The sequence below is a fragment of the Macaca mulatta genome, chromosome 17, assembly GCF_049350105.2.
Source record: "Macaca mulatta isolate MMU2019108-1 chromosome 17, T2T-MMU8v2.0, whole genome shotgun sequence".
Lineage (NCBI taxonomy): Eukaryota > Metazoa > Chordata > Mammalia > Primates > Cercopithecidae > Macaca > Macaca mulatta.
In genome coordinates, this window is record NC_133422.1 from 96047926 (window position 1) to 96066025 (window position 18100).

Below are 18100 nucleotides of genomic sequence, written 5' to 3' on the forward strand. Positions count from 1 at the left end.
AACATAGTGGGAAAGATGGTAAGATTAATTCTATGGGGAGTTTAGAGAAACTAATGTTAACTCCCAAATGAATGGATAAATAATGTTTTCAATAGCAAGATAATCAACCAAACTTGGTAACTCCTGGGTTTGGGAAGACTCACAAAAGAGATATGAAAGCAAATTCTGAAGCTTGGCTCTGGGTGACAAGAAGGACAATGGCCCTATTAAACTGTGTGACTATCATCATATGAAGACGCTACTGGTGCTCCTGGTGTTGATGTGCTACACGTAAACACATCACAAAGGTTAAATATACAACAAATAATTTAAGGTGTTTTTATAGTCATCTTCAACTTTTTTTATAGTTGTGTTTTTTAATAGTTGTGTTAAAGATCTCACAAACATCTTTAACTATAAGCATCATACTTGCCTCATATATTGCACAATTAATTGAAAATGTAAATTAGTTATAATTGAAATACAGATAATATAGCCAATATAAATTTGACTTTTATCTGAGCCTTTGATTAACACCCAAGAAGATAATAGAATATGAATTATGTAAGTTGTGCCTGCCTGCCTTCCTGCCTTCCTGCCTTCTTTCTTTCCTTCCTTCCTTCCTTCCTTCCTTCCTTCCTTCCTTCCTTCCTTCCTTCCTTCCGTCGTTCCTTTCTTTCTCCCCGACCCCCTCCCTCCCTCCCTCCCTTCTTTCCTTTCTTCCTTCCTTCCCTCAGCTCATAAGCATCCCTTTAATCTAGGCAGTGTTCAAGAACTAGGGATACAAAGGTGAACAAAGCAAACACGTCTGTCTTTACGCAATTTACATTCTGAATGAAATAAAATATTCATTATGTTATATGTTGACAAGTGTCATGAAGAAAAATAAAAGTGTCTATTTTCAAGTGTACTTTTATTAAATTAACAAATGTTTTTTACTTGTGTGTTAGGGAAAAAGAAAAAGAAAATTACCACTTCATCTTTATTTTAAGAACTAGGTATAGTTGTGACTTGTTTTAAAAAATGCAAAGAATTCCAAAAATGAAGACTGAAATTTTATGGGACTCAGCAGAGAACTATGTTAAAATTGGAGCAATTCATGAGTAAATATTAGGCAGGAAAAGAGTAATTATAGATTGCTGAGTACATGGGCACCCAAATAGGATGAATTTATGTGGTACTTTTTCAAAAGTATTAAATAGAACAGTATTACTATTTTATTTCATTTTTGTCATTGACAATGTTATATGTAGTAGCATTATAACTACCCTCCTTTCAATTGCTCATAATTTGCTTTAGAAATGAATTAAACTCAGTGGAACATAGAATGAGAGCTCACCATTATATTGAGGTTCATTTACAATGTTAACAAATGAGGATAAACGATGCTATTCCCTTTGTGTTGTGGGCAGTGGGCGGGCAAGTGAGTGGTCAGGAGCCAAAGGTGGAGGACAGACATGCTTTTCACTATGTATTCTGATATGTTTCTGGACCAACGTTTACATGTTAAATTTTAAAAAATAGCTTTTCAACTTTTTTTTAAGTTGGATATTTTAGCTTTAACAAGAATCACTTCTCCATTTGGCAAAAATAAATTTAAATTTAAAAATTGGGGCCTCACCAATTCAGAATGAAAAGCTATCAATAACAGATGTGACCAAATTTTTGCTTCTGATTTGTTTGCTAAGGAAATTAATGTTGTAAAACCGGCCCACACTACGTTTCAAGCTATATAAAATAATGGATTATTTTAAATCATTTTAGAAGCGCCAGTGGTGATCAGAAATTAGAAACATACAAATATTTTAATTTCAAACGACCTCGTTTATAAAAACTGGCTTAGCAAAAATTCTATGTAATTTAGAAAACTTTCTTTTCCATAGAAAGTAATTTAATTGTTTTGTTTGGAATGTTTTCTGCCTTGGACTTTTCAGAAACATTTAGTGGCATTCACGTGTCACCAACAAGCTCAGCACATGCTAGATGGTATGCAGTGGTCAATCAGAATTGGCCTCTTTTTATTTTCCCAGTAAAATATGGAAATAATCCTCTGGGCATAAGTTTCATGTATTATCTTTTGGCTCATGTTTCCACGAGTCATTTAATATTCATAAACGCCTTTTATAAGCAAAGTTATCATGACCCAAGATACAAAGGACAGCAACACTCAGCATTTTTCCATTTGTAAAGCATCTTTGGCTGGTTAATGTTCATTGTTTTTCATGCTGTCCATCTTCCTGAAAAATTCTGCAAAGTCTGTGCCAACCTTTTCTTCCAGAGTGATCTGACCACAGCCTCCTCTGATCACCTTAACTCAGGCATTATGCAACAACTGACAACTCAGTTTGTGTATATAAATAATGTGCATCTTGTGTTATTCACAGAATACGCCGCTGCAATCCATACTGGTTGTTTCATGAATTTATATTCGGTCTCTCCAACTTATTGGATCTGATGGCGAAGTTTGAGTTTCCTACTTAAATCTTCTCTGAACGTATTCTCTGGAGTTATATTAGAAAAAAAAAGAAGTCTACCCCTCATGGTAAATGTCTGAGCGTGTTCTGAAGATGAATAACACCCTGAGACTTTAAGTAGGATAAGTTAAGGTTGTGTTTCCAGCACCCAGTACAGTGGGTGACATACAGCAGATATTAAATGAATGATAGATAGTCACATGAACCATGTCTTAGATAAAAAGCCTCTGTAGATTACAATGTACACAGCAAGATGTCAATTAATATTTCTTAATGCATCCATCCATCCATCCATCTATTTACTGAAATTATTTGTATTGCTTCTAAAAAGAAATTATTCCTTTCTGACTCCTTTGTAACCATGAAAGATTACAGAGGAAATCATGAGATGACTTATGGATACTTCCTGGATGAGCATAGTTTGCATAAGCAGAACTAAACATGCCACGCAAATATGGTTACAGTTTACATATTTTATACATTACCATGAAATTGTAAATACAATTGAATTGGTAGGAATTAAAATTACTATCATATTAATCATTATCAATAATCGCTAAGGCACAATAAGTTTATAATACTTTTAAATAAGTAGAATACAGACCTTGAAATCTGATACTTTGAAATACAACCTTAGATTATGTTTTGTATCTGGCATATTTATCAAATTATCATCAGAAGCCCTAGCCATAGCAGTCAAAGTTGCTTTGATTCCATTTATAAGCATGGCCAGATCCTTTAAAATTCTACTGTATTAAGGCTCAAGTTATAATATTTGCAACCCGCTTCTAAAATATGCAACCAGAAGCTAACATATATGAATGACCAGTGGTACTCAAGATATTTTAATACCTTAAATATGAAAAAAATGTTTTAATTTGTTTGTTCCATCAACAAGAAATGGAGGGCAGAGAGTGCTTGAGCTACGGGCAAAAATCAGCACTCTGTTAGCTGAGGAGATGAGTGTTTCAAGAGCTGTGTATGTCGATTTTTATAAAGGTAAACACTTGAAGACTGCCAATCAATGACAAGGTATAAGAAAGTAACAACACATCATGCAAGTATTTAACAAGCAGGAAAAGGAAACACATTTATAGGGATATATTTTGCAGTGACAAAATGATATGCACTGGTAGTTTCATGAGCACAGGATTTATTGTCCCAAGTTTCCAGGGCCCATCTGTCACTATGTCTCAGCATTATTTTATATTATTTCAACAGTGCTTAAAGGATGCATGCTACTTTTACTTGTATCTATTGCCAGATGTGAAATAGACAACTGAGAATGGTCTAAAGAATTCACAGTCTGCCGTACATGAAGTGCTCTGCATCAGCACAGACATGTATCATCTGAATAGTTTCTTTTCACCTCTAGGGATTTGGTGAGTGAGAACGCTTCTAGGAAGAGGAATTAGGGAGGCAATTAGAAGAAAGTTGCTGAGGAGTGGGAATTGATTGGCAGGCACCTTCAGGCTTGGGGAATATTACAAAAGATGGAAAACACTTAAAACAAACGCATTCCTCCAACAAAAATTGTTAAAGACATTTCTTGCCGGAAGGACTTTCTGCTTCAGTTTCTCTCCCCAGCTGTGCATCCAGCATGTTACCTCCAGAGTGAACCATTTAAACACAAATCAGATTCTGCTACTCTCAGATGAAAATCCTCCAACCATCTTTACTGACCACAGAACGAAGTCAGAACTCCTTGCAGAGCCTGCTGGGCCCTCCATGATGCCGCCAGGTCTGGCTTCACAAACTCCTCTCCAGCTGCCTCCTATGCACAGCCCATCTGCTACTTCTGACTACTTTGAGCTCAGCATGTACCTCACTGTTCCACACCTTTGTGTCTCAACATATTCCTTTTCTTTCCCCGTGAGATCCCTTACTTCTGTCTTACTTCCATCACCCCTACCACAGACCTTACTCATCCTTCAGGGCATTGTTTCACACTCCTCTTTCTTCAAGATTCTCTGATATCCCCAGGCAGAGAGTTTTGGTCCTTTTCTTTTTTGTGCCGGCCTCCCCCGTAGCTTTTACACACCACTTTTAAAGCCCTTTCATTAAAAAAAAAAAAAAGGTCCCTCTCTATGTAGACTCTCACTGTACAAATATTTGCAATTTATATCTGCAAAAAATGTTTGCCTCAGAATCACTATGAACCTAGAAGAATCACCACAATGAATTTGCATGTGTGCCAATGGACACATTATAGTTGCCAATGGATCCTGCCAAAGGTATAGTATGCAATGCAGGTATATCTCTGTTGTTCGCCTTTTGGGTCTAATCTTGTACCAGCACTGTTTACCTACTTAACTATTAACGCTAGTGCATTGTTACCTTCCTCTTTCCTACCCTTCCCCTGAAGGCTAGCCTTTCACGAGATCCAAAAACTGAGTTTACCAACCCAGGCCCATTTTACCATATTTCATCAATTCTAAAACACACTCTACCCTGCTCCAACACAGTTGCACACTTCTGGGTCCAGGTGCATCTTCTAATTGATGCATCAATTACAATCTTACATCTTTCAGTCAAAGTATAATTACAAGCCTTTATTATTTCTTAGAGACCTGTGAATCTGTGAAGTGATGCTTTTTTTTTTTTTTTTTTTTTTTTACAATTGATGATATCAACAATTCAATAAAATATGGTGGATGGTACTTTAATGTATTTTTTAAATTTACTTAATAACAGAAATTTCCTGTTACTTTTGGGCACATATAAAACATCTACTGTGGTTTGATTAGTGCAAATAATTGGGGAAGGGGTGTTTTAAATGCTTTTTATTTTGCAGAAATATGACTTGCACAGGTATTAGAGGGTGATGTAGTGATATTTGGAGAAATCGGTCAGAGCTCCCCTAATAGATTATTAGTTTTCCCATATAAATTAATGAAATAGAAGTGCCTATTTTCTGAAAATATGCTATCCAGCATGTTTGCAGAAATATACTGGATGTTGGAAATGAAGAGTGCCTGTATGTGCTAAGTCTGTTCCACAAAGTGAACCTTTCTCTGAGGACAGGGGCTCTGCTTGGTTTTGTGTGTTTCTCTTCCCCAAGGGCAGAGATGAGCTCATTGCAAGTGTTCAATAAATGGTTGCTGGATGATTAAAAGAAAACTTGGAAACTGTACTTGGGTTTAAGAATACAACTCCTTCTTATGTTATATTTATACCTTAAATATTTTAAACATTTTCATATCTTAAATATTTTATATTTATACCTATTTTAATATATATTTGGCAAATGACTAGGTCAATAAAATTAGTAGGCAACACTAGGAAGCCACAGCTTTGACACATTTGTATTGAAAAATAAAGTTTCAGGGTTTGCTTTGTTGTGCATAATTTTATAAACTAGGTATCACTGGATAACACTACTTTAATGATTAGGTATGACTCTTAGGTATACCACAACATTGCCAAAATTGGCTAGGTATAATTTTAAAGAATTGTGCATGACGCTGGGCAAAAATACATTGGTCTGCTTCTATAAATGTTTTCTTATGGACTAACATAGTTTTATGCATGGAAAAGACTCCTTAAAAAATAACAGGTTAGCATTCCCCAAATTACTAGCATATGTACACATTAACTTACACACACTTTTCCACCCAGAACACACGGCTAACAGGTACTGCTCACTCAATAACTAAATTTGACTATTCCTTAGAAATATTTTAGTTGGCAATCCGTGAATATTAAACACTTCATATTTGCACAACTCTGTTCCAAACAGGATGAAAACTTATTATGAAAAGTGTAACCTGAAGATTAAAATAGAACGTGTATATTCATAACGTTCCCATTTATGTATGAAGAAATACAAGCTTAAATGTTAGCGAGAAAATACAGCACATATTTGCAAATTACTCTGGGTGAAGAGACTAAAGATTGAGAGAAAACTGCAGTGCTACTGGCAAATGTATCAAGGTAAAAAAAGTATGAAAAAAGATAAGGTTTACAGCAGACAGGTGTTTTAACAAAAGTTTAAAAAATTATGGTAGAGTTGAAGAAAGCACAGTAACTCAAACTTGAGTAATATAAGAGAGAGGTCCTCCAAAAGGTATCATAGAGCCTCGATGTGACGGATGTATTTTTATTATGATGTAACTTAAATATCTACAATATGTACACATTTCTCATGTAAGTGTAAAAGCAAAATAAATTTACAAATACAAAAATGCAAAGCTAATAAAATGTAAATTAGCAACATACATTTAATGTGACAAAGGACATTTTGCTAAAATAAAGTCTAATTAAAAACTTAAGTTTTGAATATAAGAACGTAATATCAAGGCCAATATACTCTTTGAGCTGTATCTGTTATGACATGCATGTTTGACGAAGTCTGCAGTACGAAAATGATAAAGCTGTGGCTTAGATTTAATATCATGAAAATGACAGTAGTTACTGATATAATTATTACCCTCTAACAATAATACAGGCCATGATGGTAAAAATTCAGTGAGTTGATACATTTAAAGCTTGGTTCAGGATAGGCAGACCTCATATTTAACTAAAACATTAGCAAGCATTTAAACATAAAATATCAGTTTTACTGAGCTATGAAGTTGAGCTGACTACTTCAAGATGTTAACAGTGCAATATTACTAAAATCTGCATTACAGTTGTATTTGATTCAATTACTTCTGAATGAAAACCAGAAAAACCATATTTGATTTTCATTTTAAATTTCATTTCTTACAGATTGAAAATAAAAATTTTTTGTTGTAGTAAATAGCTCATCACCCAAATGTTGATGAAAATGTTAAAATACTGGAAATGGTTGATTTACAGCATTTTGAAAACAATTTGATCCTAAATTATTTTTTTCTGTTTTAACTATTGCTTCAACTTCTAACATTTAAATTATTAAAATTTATGTTCTCTCACTACTCTGTTCACTTGGGAATGAGTATATAATTTATGTATTAAGTATGCCTCTGTTCTTTTTATCGTTAGACTGTGGCAGTTAGCAGGGTGCCTACTATCATTTGAGTGATGTGAAATCCAAGTCTTAATTTGTGTAATAACTTAAAAAACAAAACTTTCTTCTAGGAAAATGTCACTCATTTGTTTCATTCAAATGGAACCTTAAAGAAGTCAACATATGGCAATTTCAATCACAAAATGCTTCACCCAGAATATTCAGATCTTTCAATGCATGGGCAAAGGTTGCCATGGCCCAGATAACCAATATACACACAAGTGACAGGGCCATTCACGGCCCTCTAGTGAATCACAGAATGTGAGCTAGGGCTGGGCAACGTCCAGGGGAGTACAGTTACAACTGAATAAAACAGATGCTAGCATTCTCCCAAGACCAACTTTCTCCCAACATGACCTCCTGAGACAGGCCCAGTTTTCTGAACCTCTGCTTATCTAAACCTAGTGCTTATAAAAACTAGCCTAGCCACATTGTGGAAGATACAGACAATGTTGGAATCATCTTGAAATCTGTTCATTGAAGCCATGGAGGAGGCCCACCTCTTCCACAAACAAGTAGAATTCTATAATCCCAAAATCACTAATAAATACTTGTGGAATGCTGAGCAGATATCTCAGAAGGTGAGCCTCAATATAAATGGCAAAATTTGTAGAAATGTAAACTAGTTGTAAAACAGAGGAATAAAATAACAACAAATGACTACCGATGTCCCTGAGGAACTGCAGAAAGATCAGAGGCAATGGAACATTAGAAACTCCTAAGTACACCAAACAAAAACTCCTTTCCAGACCACAGCCCCATCTTTAGAAGAGAAATTGAGTAGAACAGGGACACTGGGGCCAGTGGGTAAGAAATATTCGATAATTGGGCCAGCATTCCAGAGCTCAGAACATGATGGTCGGTACACGGAAAGGCTCCATGTTTACCCATCAGGTTAACAACAGTGAAGGGACCCCTCGTACTGACAGTATGCAGAGGGTACTCTACCCAATGTGCAGGAAAAACTCCCATTTCATGTGAACAACGAGAAAAACAACCAAACAGACGGATCATGATGAGGCCCTTGTGAAAACATTGTAGACTAAGAGGAATGAAATAATACATAGGCCGAGCACAGTGGCTCATGCCTATAATCCCAGCACTTTGGGAGGCCAAGGCAGGTGGATCACCTGAGGTCAGGAGTCTGAGACCAGCCTGGCCAACATGGTGAAACTCTGTCTCTACTAAAAATACAAAAATTAGCTGGGTGTGGTGGCACGTGCCTGTAATCCCAGCTACTCGGGAGGCTGAGGCAGGAGAATCGCTTGAACCCGGGAGGCGGAGGTTGTAGTGAGCTGAGATCAAGCTGTTGCACTCCAGTCTGGGCGACAGAGCGAGGCGCTGTCTTAAAAAATAATAAAAAAAAATAAAATAATACATAAACATATACATAGAAAATAAACACTCAAAGCAGATGAAGACTATAATAGAATATGACAACATGACCAAAAGAAATTTAAACAAAGAGAAGCTCCAAAAGTATAACAAAACTAGAAAGAAAGCACAGAAATGATGTCTAAATGATAGGAGACTAAAAAGAAAAAAAAACTGTTTGGGAAATGACGAAAAAGAAATGAAAAAAGCATTTGAGAAAGAGGAGTGAAATATAGGGGACGCAGGAGTGAGAGGACAGCATGGGGAGTGAAGCAAGGGAAATAGAATGTAGAAAAGATAAAAACAGGAAAGAAACACATGGAAAGAAAACAAAGCAAAGACCAAAACATAGATCCTGGTGTAATTAGAATACCAAAGGAATCCTGAAGAATAATGAAATAAAATAAATAAATATCACATGATGAACCTAGGAAAATATATCCATAGCTGTCAACAAAAAGATAACATACATTCTCATAGCACTACTGACTTTACCAATAAAGGGAAAGTCTCTTTCCATATTCAGGAGAAAAGATCAAGTTACTTAGAATGTAAAAACATTCTCAGCAGTAACATTTTATGCTGCTGGCTAACATTATCCTTCTGGTTAACATTTTAACCACAAGGCAAGGAAGCAGCAGATTTAAGAGTCCCGAGAAATGAAAATGTGAGACAAACGCCTTCGAAAAGTTAGAAACAGACCAGCAAAGTAAACCAAATAAAACAAGGAAACTACTAAATATAAAACAAAAATTAATTAAGTTATATTAATTAATTAAGCTGATTCTTCTTAAAAAAAAAATCAACAAAATGAGTAAACCAATTGGCTAACGTAAAATAAAATGAAACAAAACATACAAAAAATACTACTAGCCAACCTAACAACAAAAAACTCTAATCAAAATAACAAAAAAATACAAAATCAGGAGAAAATATTAATCAGAGGAAATAAAAGCTATTTACACAAATCTATGTTACCAAATAATTAAACAAAATAAATAGGGGATAATTTCCTAAGAAAATATACTTCACCAAATAGACCCCAGTAGACCAAGCAAGTTCAAAACAGACAATTTTGACTGAGCACCGTGACTCGCACCTGTAATCCCAGCACTTTGGGAGGCCAAGGTGGGGGGATCGCTTGAGCCTAGGAGTTGGAGACCAGCCTGGGCAACATAGCAAGACCCTCTCTTTTAAAAAAGTTTTAAAAATCAGCCACACATGGTGGCACACACCTGTAGTCCCAGCTACATGGGAGGATGAGGTGGGAGGATCTCTTGAGCCCAAGAGTTGGAGGTTGCAGTGAGCTATGATTGCACCACTGTACTCCAGCCTGGGCAACAGAGCCAGATCTTGTCTCTACTAAAAAATGAACACATAGGCTTGGCACGGTGGCTCACGCCTGTAATCCCAGCACTTTGGGAGGCCGAGGCGGGTGGATCTCAAGGTCAGGAGATCGAGACCATCCTGGCCAACACGGTGAAACCCCATCTCTACTAAAAATACAAAAAATTTGCCTGGCACAGTGGCATGTGCCTGTAGTCCCAACTACTTGGGAGGCTGAGGCAGGAGAATAGCTTGAACCCAGGAGGCGGAGGTTGCAGTGAGAGGAGATTGTGCCACTGCACTCCAGCCTGGGCGACAAGAGCGATACTCCGTCTCAAAAACAAAACAAAACAAAACAACATAAAATAAAACTAAAAATAAAACAGCTAATTTCCATAGAAGAAATAGGAAATACCACAAAGGAAGCCCCACAAAAAAGCAGCAGGACCAGATGGTTTCACAGGTGGTTTATACCAAACTTTTTAAAGCGAAAACAATTCAAGAGTGCTCAGACTATTTTATAGCATGCATACATGCCCACCACCTACATAGACATGAAAAATCTAATATCAAAACCTGGCAAAGATTAGACCAAATTTAAAACAAGGAAAATAAAACATATATAACAAAACAGCACATTAAAATAGAATAAAAATGTATGTTGACCCAGTAGGGATTTTTCTTTATAGGAATGGAAGGATAACTCAATATTTAAAAATCTCTTCTATTACAAGCACTAAGGAAAAAATAGTAATTTGACAAATTAAAAATAATCATTTGACAAATTAAAAAGCTAGTCATGATACAACTCTCAAAATGTGAAATTAATGTTTATTCACTTAATCTGATAATGTATACATACTTCAAACCCCAATTTTTCAAACTAGTTAATGAAGAAACACTAGAGGTGTTCTAGATAAACCAAAATGAAACAAAAATGTTCACTACCTCTATTACTATTAAAATTTTACCGACAGTGTTAGTCAATTCATTTATTTTACTTTCAGTAAGTAAAAGCAATTGTGGCATAAAATTAGAAAGAAAAAGACAAATCTTTCTTTATTTGCATATGATATGATGATACGGAAGCATCGAAAGAATTAGTGGGAAAACTATTATGACTAATACAAGAATCTAGTACATTTAGTAAAGTAGCAGAATATGATATTAATGTATAGAAACCAACAGCCTTCATTTAAAAGAACAAGTTAGAATAGGTAATGGAAGATAAGACCTCATACAGATAACAAAATGATTACATAAAATACCAAAGCATAAATGTAACTAAGAATGTGCAAAATCTATATGAGGAAACCTAAAAAACACTCCTGTATGACATAAAATGCAGACAATGGAAAGTCTGTCCATGATGTGGATAAGATTTGTGTATGGTACAAATAACCACGAACCAAGCCAATGACAAAGGCAAACTGGGAAAAACAATTGCAAGTTATAGCACAAAGGGCTGATACTTCTAACACACACAGAGTGGCCAAAATTTGATTGAAAAAATGTAACTTAAAAATGGCTCTTGAGACATAAAATCCTGCTTAACCTCACTCTCAAAAGGGAAATGCAAATTAAAACTACAGCGGATTACCGTTTCCCACCCTTCCGACTGGCAAATATCCAGAAGTCTGACATATTTTGCGGTGACCACGTGGGAAAGAAGCACCTGTGGGCATTGCTGGTCAAAATACAAAGCAGTTCAGAGGACATGGAGTACACAGAAACTATTAAAGGGCACCATCTGGAAGCAATTAGCCAAATCTCAAATGTAGAATCTTCCGCAAGACAAAAGAAACATGTTTCCCAATGGATGAATGACCAAGATAATTTTTTTGCAGGATGTGAAAAGCTGAAACTTAATGGACTTACAGAGACTCAAAGGAGACTTAAGAAACATAAGTGGGAGGGCGAGACGGGCAGATCACCTGAGGTCGGGAGTTCGAGACCCACATGGCGAAGCCCGATCTCTACTGAAAATACAAAATTAGCCAGGTGTGGTGGCTCAGGCCTGTCATCCCAGCTACTCGGGAGGCTGAGGCAGGAGAATCGCTTGAATGCAGGAGGCAGAGGTTGCAGTGAGCCGAGATCGTGCCATTGCACTCCAGCCTGGGCAACAAGAGCAAAACTCCGTCTCAAAAACAAAAACAAAAACAATCAAATATACTGTGTAAACCATGTCTGAGTCTTGATTTGAAGAAACCAACTATTAAAAAAAATTTGTGACAATTCAGGAAATATGAACATGGATTGCGGATTAGCCTACACTATGGAATTATTGCTAAGTCTTATTACAAATATTTTATCATATATAAAATATTGCTATATATGATAATGGTATGGTGGTTATATAAAAAAGAAAATGTTATCAGTTATCAATACAAAAGGAATGATTTTGAAATGACTTGGTTTCTCAGATTTGCTTTAAAATGAAACAGAATTGGCTAAATATTGATAATTGTTGATGTTTAGTTACAGGGATTCACATTATAACTGTAATATACTTTGGGGTAAATTTTTTAAAGTCCACAATAAAAGTTAAACATGAACCTGGTAATGCATTGTCTGTGATCTCTGTCTTTCAAGGATGGCACACAATGAATTATGTATAAAAGGGAAGCAATGAAATTGACCAATCATTACATTGTCTCAGTAGATTTTCAAAATCCTTGTACAAAATAAAACACTTTCCCACCAAAATTAGCTAACTTGAGATGCTGATACAACAGTAAGTGAAAGAACTAGGATCGTCTGTCATTTGCCAAACCCTAAAATCTGCACTGCTATTACTGTTTCCCCAAATAGTACAATTTTAAATACTCTAGGGACAGCATCATCTACATATGTTTAACCTATGTAAAGATCAGTGCTACAAAAGGAAAAGACATCCAGTGACAGAAATTTTCTTTTTTTCTTTTCCTTTGTTTTCCAATTAAAAATTTTTATATTTATTTTGTTTCCAATTGTTACTTATTTCACATGACATATTATTTTCCTTTTGGTCCCAGAAATTTTTACCGTCTCATGTCCTTTTTTTTTTTTTCCCTTTCGATCTTCAAAACACATCAAGCAAATGACATCCTGCTACAATATTATCATGCTCTAACTCTACCATGTGACTCTGATGCTGCACTCCATAAGTCAACAAAAAATAAGGTGCTTCTCTGGGCCAGACCCTATGCTGGGTCGCGGGCTCAGCTCTAGGTGGCATGAATAACCCTACTCTGGACTTCACACAGCTATTAGTCAAACCATCTTGTTCCTTCCAAGATATTCCAAGACTTTGTGTCTCATAAAATTTATTTAACTTTTAAAATGTCCCATGCAACAATTTCTCCCAATCTCTGGAGTTACGCCTTTTTAAAAATGTCTTCAATATGTATAAGATAAAATGATGTTTTGTTTTACTGAAATGAACATGCAAATATGATAAACGGATTAAGATTTGCGATGCATTTAGGTTCTTAGTTTAAATGACATGGGAACGCTTACCTTGACAATGCCCCGGATGTGCATTTTTGCTATCATCTCTGCTGTGTAGAGAAACATCAATAATGTATCCAAAGTGAAGGTCACATACTGAAGTGGAGGATAGTGCTCGAAGGTCATTGGCGTATTCATACAAACAGAAATGACGCTGATGATGGCACAGATGCGCAGCAAAGAGTGAACCCACTGCAATGATGGTCCAGAGTTATTACATGGCGCCATAACTGAAATCTCAAACTTGTATTATGAACCACACTAAGTGGAAAATATAATACTGAAGTTAAAATAGGTCACTAATATGGAGTTGAAGAAGAAGAAAACTAACATCTAAGTGCATATAATGTGCTAAAATACTTTCACATGTCTTTATATCATTTAATTCTCAAGCCACCTATTTTCCACATAAACACATTAAGATAGAAAGGTGGGGGCATTTCTGGGGTCATGCATCACAAAGACCCAAAGCCTAGATGGAACCTGATCAGGCTCCCCAAAACATCTGATAACCTCCTGGCATTGGACTACAATATAGGAAGATTCTGGTTCAATTAAAACATGTGTTTGTAATTTAGTCACATAGGAACTTGATGTGCCATTATTTTTTTTTTCATTTTTGTACTATAAGTACCTAGAATTAGGGGTCACACTATATTTACTGTAACTTCCCTAACATCTCGCACAAGGGCCTATCATAGTAGATCAGAAATGCTTTTTAAATGAATTGATACATAACATATCCCATATTTAGAATTTCCTTTCTATTTGTATCTTATGTATAATGTCTTTGTATAAAAATACAAAGAAACTTTTTAAAAATCTGGTCTCATCCTACATTTAACAAAATAATGAATAGATTTTTCTCTTTATTTTGGAGAACATATTTTATACAAATTTAGCCCATACATCTTTCAAAATTCCATAAAATAACTTTCTGTGCAACACTAGAGGCATGTCTGCTATCTGAAGATTTTCTTTAACCCCAAAATAAGAAGAAAGAATTAAAGATAAGTATGTTTGTGTTTACACGAATATATGCACAGGACATACAATCACTCATACTCAATATTTTATTACAAAAACTAATATCTAGGGTTAAAAAAATACTTAACTGCATCTCCATGCTAAACCCACACAATTAGTATCACCAGTTAATCAATTAGTACACAATTCTTAAACGTAATCCAAATATGTTTTTATTGACTATCTTGGACCTATATGAAATCATGATAATTCTTTGATATTATACTCTCTGAAAAAAATTTAGGTTTGTGGTAGACGGATTCTGCAGCTATGTATACTAGCAAACACTCAAGATGAAAAACAGAAAAGACTGTCAGAACTTTCAGGAGACTCAGACACTTGCAGCTGATGAGTGGGTTACAATATTTATCTGACAGTTATAATATTTACATGAAGATATTATGCTGCTAATTCCATAACACACAAGCCACTGATGATTCAATTTACTTTAAGGGTTGATGTATCTTTCATGCAATTTGGAAGCACTTCAATAAACATCGGTGTGTGAATTTAGCCCCATCTGGACTTTCAACGTAAAGAATCTAATTACACAAAAGAGCTTCCAAATATAGGTTCTTCAACAACAAACCAGTTTTTAGTTTAAAGACAGAATTTTACTGAAGCATTAGTAATTTTAGTAAGTGCCTCCAAGGCTACATCTTTGATACTACCTTCTTCATAACTTCGCAGAAAGTTCTGTAATAAGGTGGACGCTAAGAAAGAGTTAGGGGCGCTTCATTCTCTATTCCATTCAATCCTCTAAGCGTGAACAAAGGCCTACTATGTGTCAGAATGCTGGGTGCAGGAAACAAAACATGGAAGCAACACACTTCTGACTCCTATTTTGCAGTCCAAGAAGTAAAACACCTTTGAATGTATTATATATATAAAAATGTGTGTATATACACATAGCATGTTATATATATGTATATAATACGTTATGTGTATATACACATACATGTAAATACATGTAGTCTGGAGGGCAGGTTAGAGAAAGACAGACTGGGAAGGAAAACAAAGAGTCCATGCAGATCCTGCATGTATCATGGTTAGGGGAAAGACAAGCACTGCAAGAGGCAAAAACATGTTATATTATACAACATTATAAAACATGTTCTAGATAAGACATAATATACATATATTATGTATATTGTCTCATGTATATAACACATGCACATATTACACATACATGTTATATGCATGTATACATATATGTATATCTTACATGCATCTAACACATATGCATATATAACAAGTATATATGTTATACACACATGAAAATTATATGTATAGGTAATATGCATAGTGTTAACACATATATGTGTATATGTAATGTGTATATATGTGATATCTAACCTGTTATATGTTTATATGTATGTGCATATAACATGTATATATACATAAGACAATAGAGCCATAAATATATGTATTATATATACATGATCTACAATGTATATAATGTAAATATACACATATGATGTATATAAAATATACAGTTATTTATAGATAACATTATATTTATATACAAATATAAAACAAGCTAAGTGGAAAGAGAAGAGAAGTTCATTCCGTCTGTGGTGGAAATAAGCCTTTCAGAGGAGGATGCCAGGGGTGACATCTCAGCCAGTCCTAATGGATGAGGAGGATTTGACTCACCAGAGGAGCCGGGAAAGGGTCACTGGGGCCAGAGAGCAGTACGAGCAAAGGAAAGCAGTGTGAACAAGCCAGAGAGCCTAGAGGAGTAGGAGTCTGCTGATGGGGCTTGAGTGGATGTTGTGCTGACATGGGAAAGGAGCAGTTACTGGACAGGTTAGGTCCTGAATGAAAAGAAGCAGGAATGTCATACTAACAGATTTTAATTTGTAATGAAAGTAATACAGATGTTTCCATGATTATAAAGCAGAAGGGTGATGTGAATAAAAATAGAAATAGGTAAACAAATGTGAGCAGGCTGGGGAAGGAATCTGGAGGGCAGATTAGAGGGAGACAGATTGGGAAGGACAGCAAAGAGTCCAAGCAGATCCTGTGTGTATCACGGTTAGGGGAAAGACAAGCACTGCAAGAGGCAACAGGTCATTTCCTTTTGTTACTTCAGCACCAACCATGAGATGAGTAAGAAGTTGATCCTGCTCGGTTTTGCAGAGCTGAGTTTTCAACACTCATAGACATGCGTGCCTGTCAGATTTAGCTCTGGTTGCTATGCTTTCTGGCATACAGTGGTGCCTAGCCTAGCAGTTCTTCCTCTCAAATCCTCATCAACTTAATTAGGCAGCGAAGGTGACAAATTCTTCAGAGATACTAGCCATTATCTCATTGACCTTTTACTCAAAACTTGCAAATCAGAAGGAGACCTTTAATTCCAAACATGTGCTTATTGTCTCATGGATTCAGGCATGTTGACAACAAGTAAAGGAAGTTCGTTAAGAACAGGTTGCTCATCATGGACCTCAGATTCGGATCAGCCTGAGAAGTGGTATCATCACCACACCGCGTGACTCTGAGGACAGTGTGCAGTGTGGGGAGGGGAGGGGAGGGGATCGGACCACCCAGTGCATCTTCCCATGTGAGTAACTCATAGCGGCATCTCACTATTTCATTGGATTGTTCTCTACTTCCAGACTCTGAACCTCATCCATATTCTACTGCAGCTCAGACATTTTGAAGCCAAAGCTACATGATATTTGCATTTGTCAATCAAATTTCTCTTACATCCACTTACGCTTCTCCATACTCAAAGAAGAAACTTACTGGTTTGTTAATCCAGAGGATGTCAGCGTTGTCCGACAGAGACTCATCAGGACCAAAGTCAGTGACTGGCTGGGCTTCCACCCTGGAACTCTGCTTCCTTTTGAGCATGCTGAGGTTAGCTTTGGTGAGCAAGCACAAAACCACAGTCTGGGAAAAGGAAAAGTTGTATTTGTCATCTAAACCATCTTTCCTCTCATCAAAAAATTGAGTTCCCCACATAGATCTATGTATTTGTAAGGCATACATGTGTTCTATTCCATAGTGTATAATGAACACATGAAAATAGAAACTTAAAAGGATGAGACAAAATTAATACCAATAGAAGCTTGATTTTTTTCTCCCAATGCAATAGATTATTTTATGCACTTCATAAGCAGTTTAGAGGCTAGTGATTTAGAATAGACAGAGTAAAATGGTTTGCTTCTTAGGGCAGACATATTATTGGGAAAATCTTTTTAGATCTATGCTCTTATACCTAAAGCTGTCTCCACATACAGGTGCTCTGTGCTAGAACACTGCTGACTAATACAGACGAAACGCACAGATCTTCCCCATGATTTCCCCAGTGTTAATTTAACATGACATTCACAGACGTCTCTTACTTCCAACAGTAGTCCCAAGCTGATTTCCCAATTTTGTCTTCCCCAGAGGGGAGTGAGGCCAGAAAGAATGGGGGAAGAACCTCCTCTAAATG

At 36.0% G+C, this 18100-nt stretch overlaps 1 protein-coding gene across 2 annotated transcripts in view; it reads right to left on the reverse strand.

Moving 5' to 3' along the window:
* NALCN (sodium leak channel, non-selective) overlaps positions 1 to 18100 on the reverse strand; it is a 354786-nt gene that overhangs the window by 319955 nt on the left and 16731 nt on the right. For both annotated transcript variants that reach the window (XM_028837268.2, XM_028837267.2), the window contains exons 2-3: positions 17407 to 17553; positions 13642 to 13824 (exon numbers count right to left, since the gene is read on the reverse strand). In XM_028837268.2, coding sequence (XP_028693101.1) covers positions 13642 to 13824; positions 17407 to 17514 — 291 coding nt within the window. In that variant the 5' untranslated portion in view covers positions 17515 to 17553. The remainder of the gene's footprint in view (positions 1 to 13641; positions 13825 to 17406; positions 17554 to 18100) is intronic.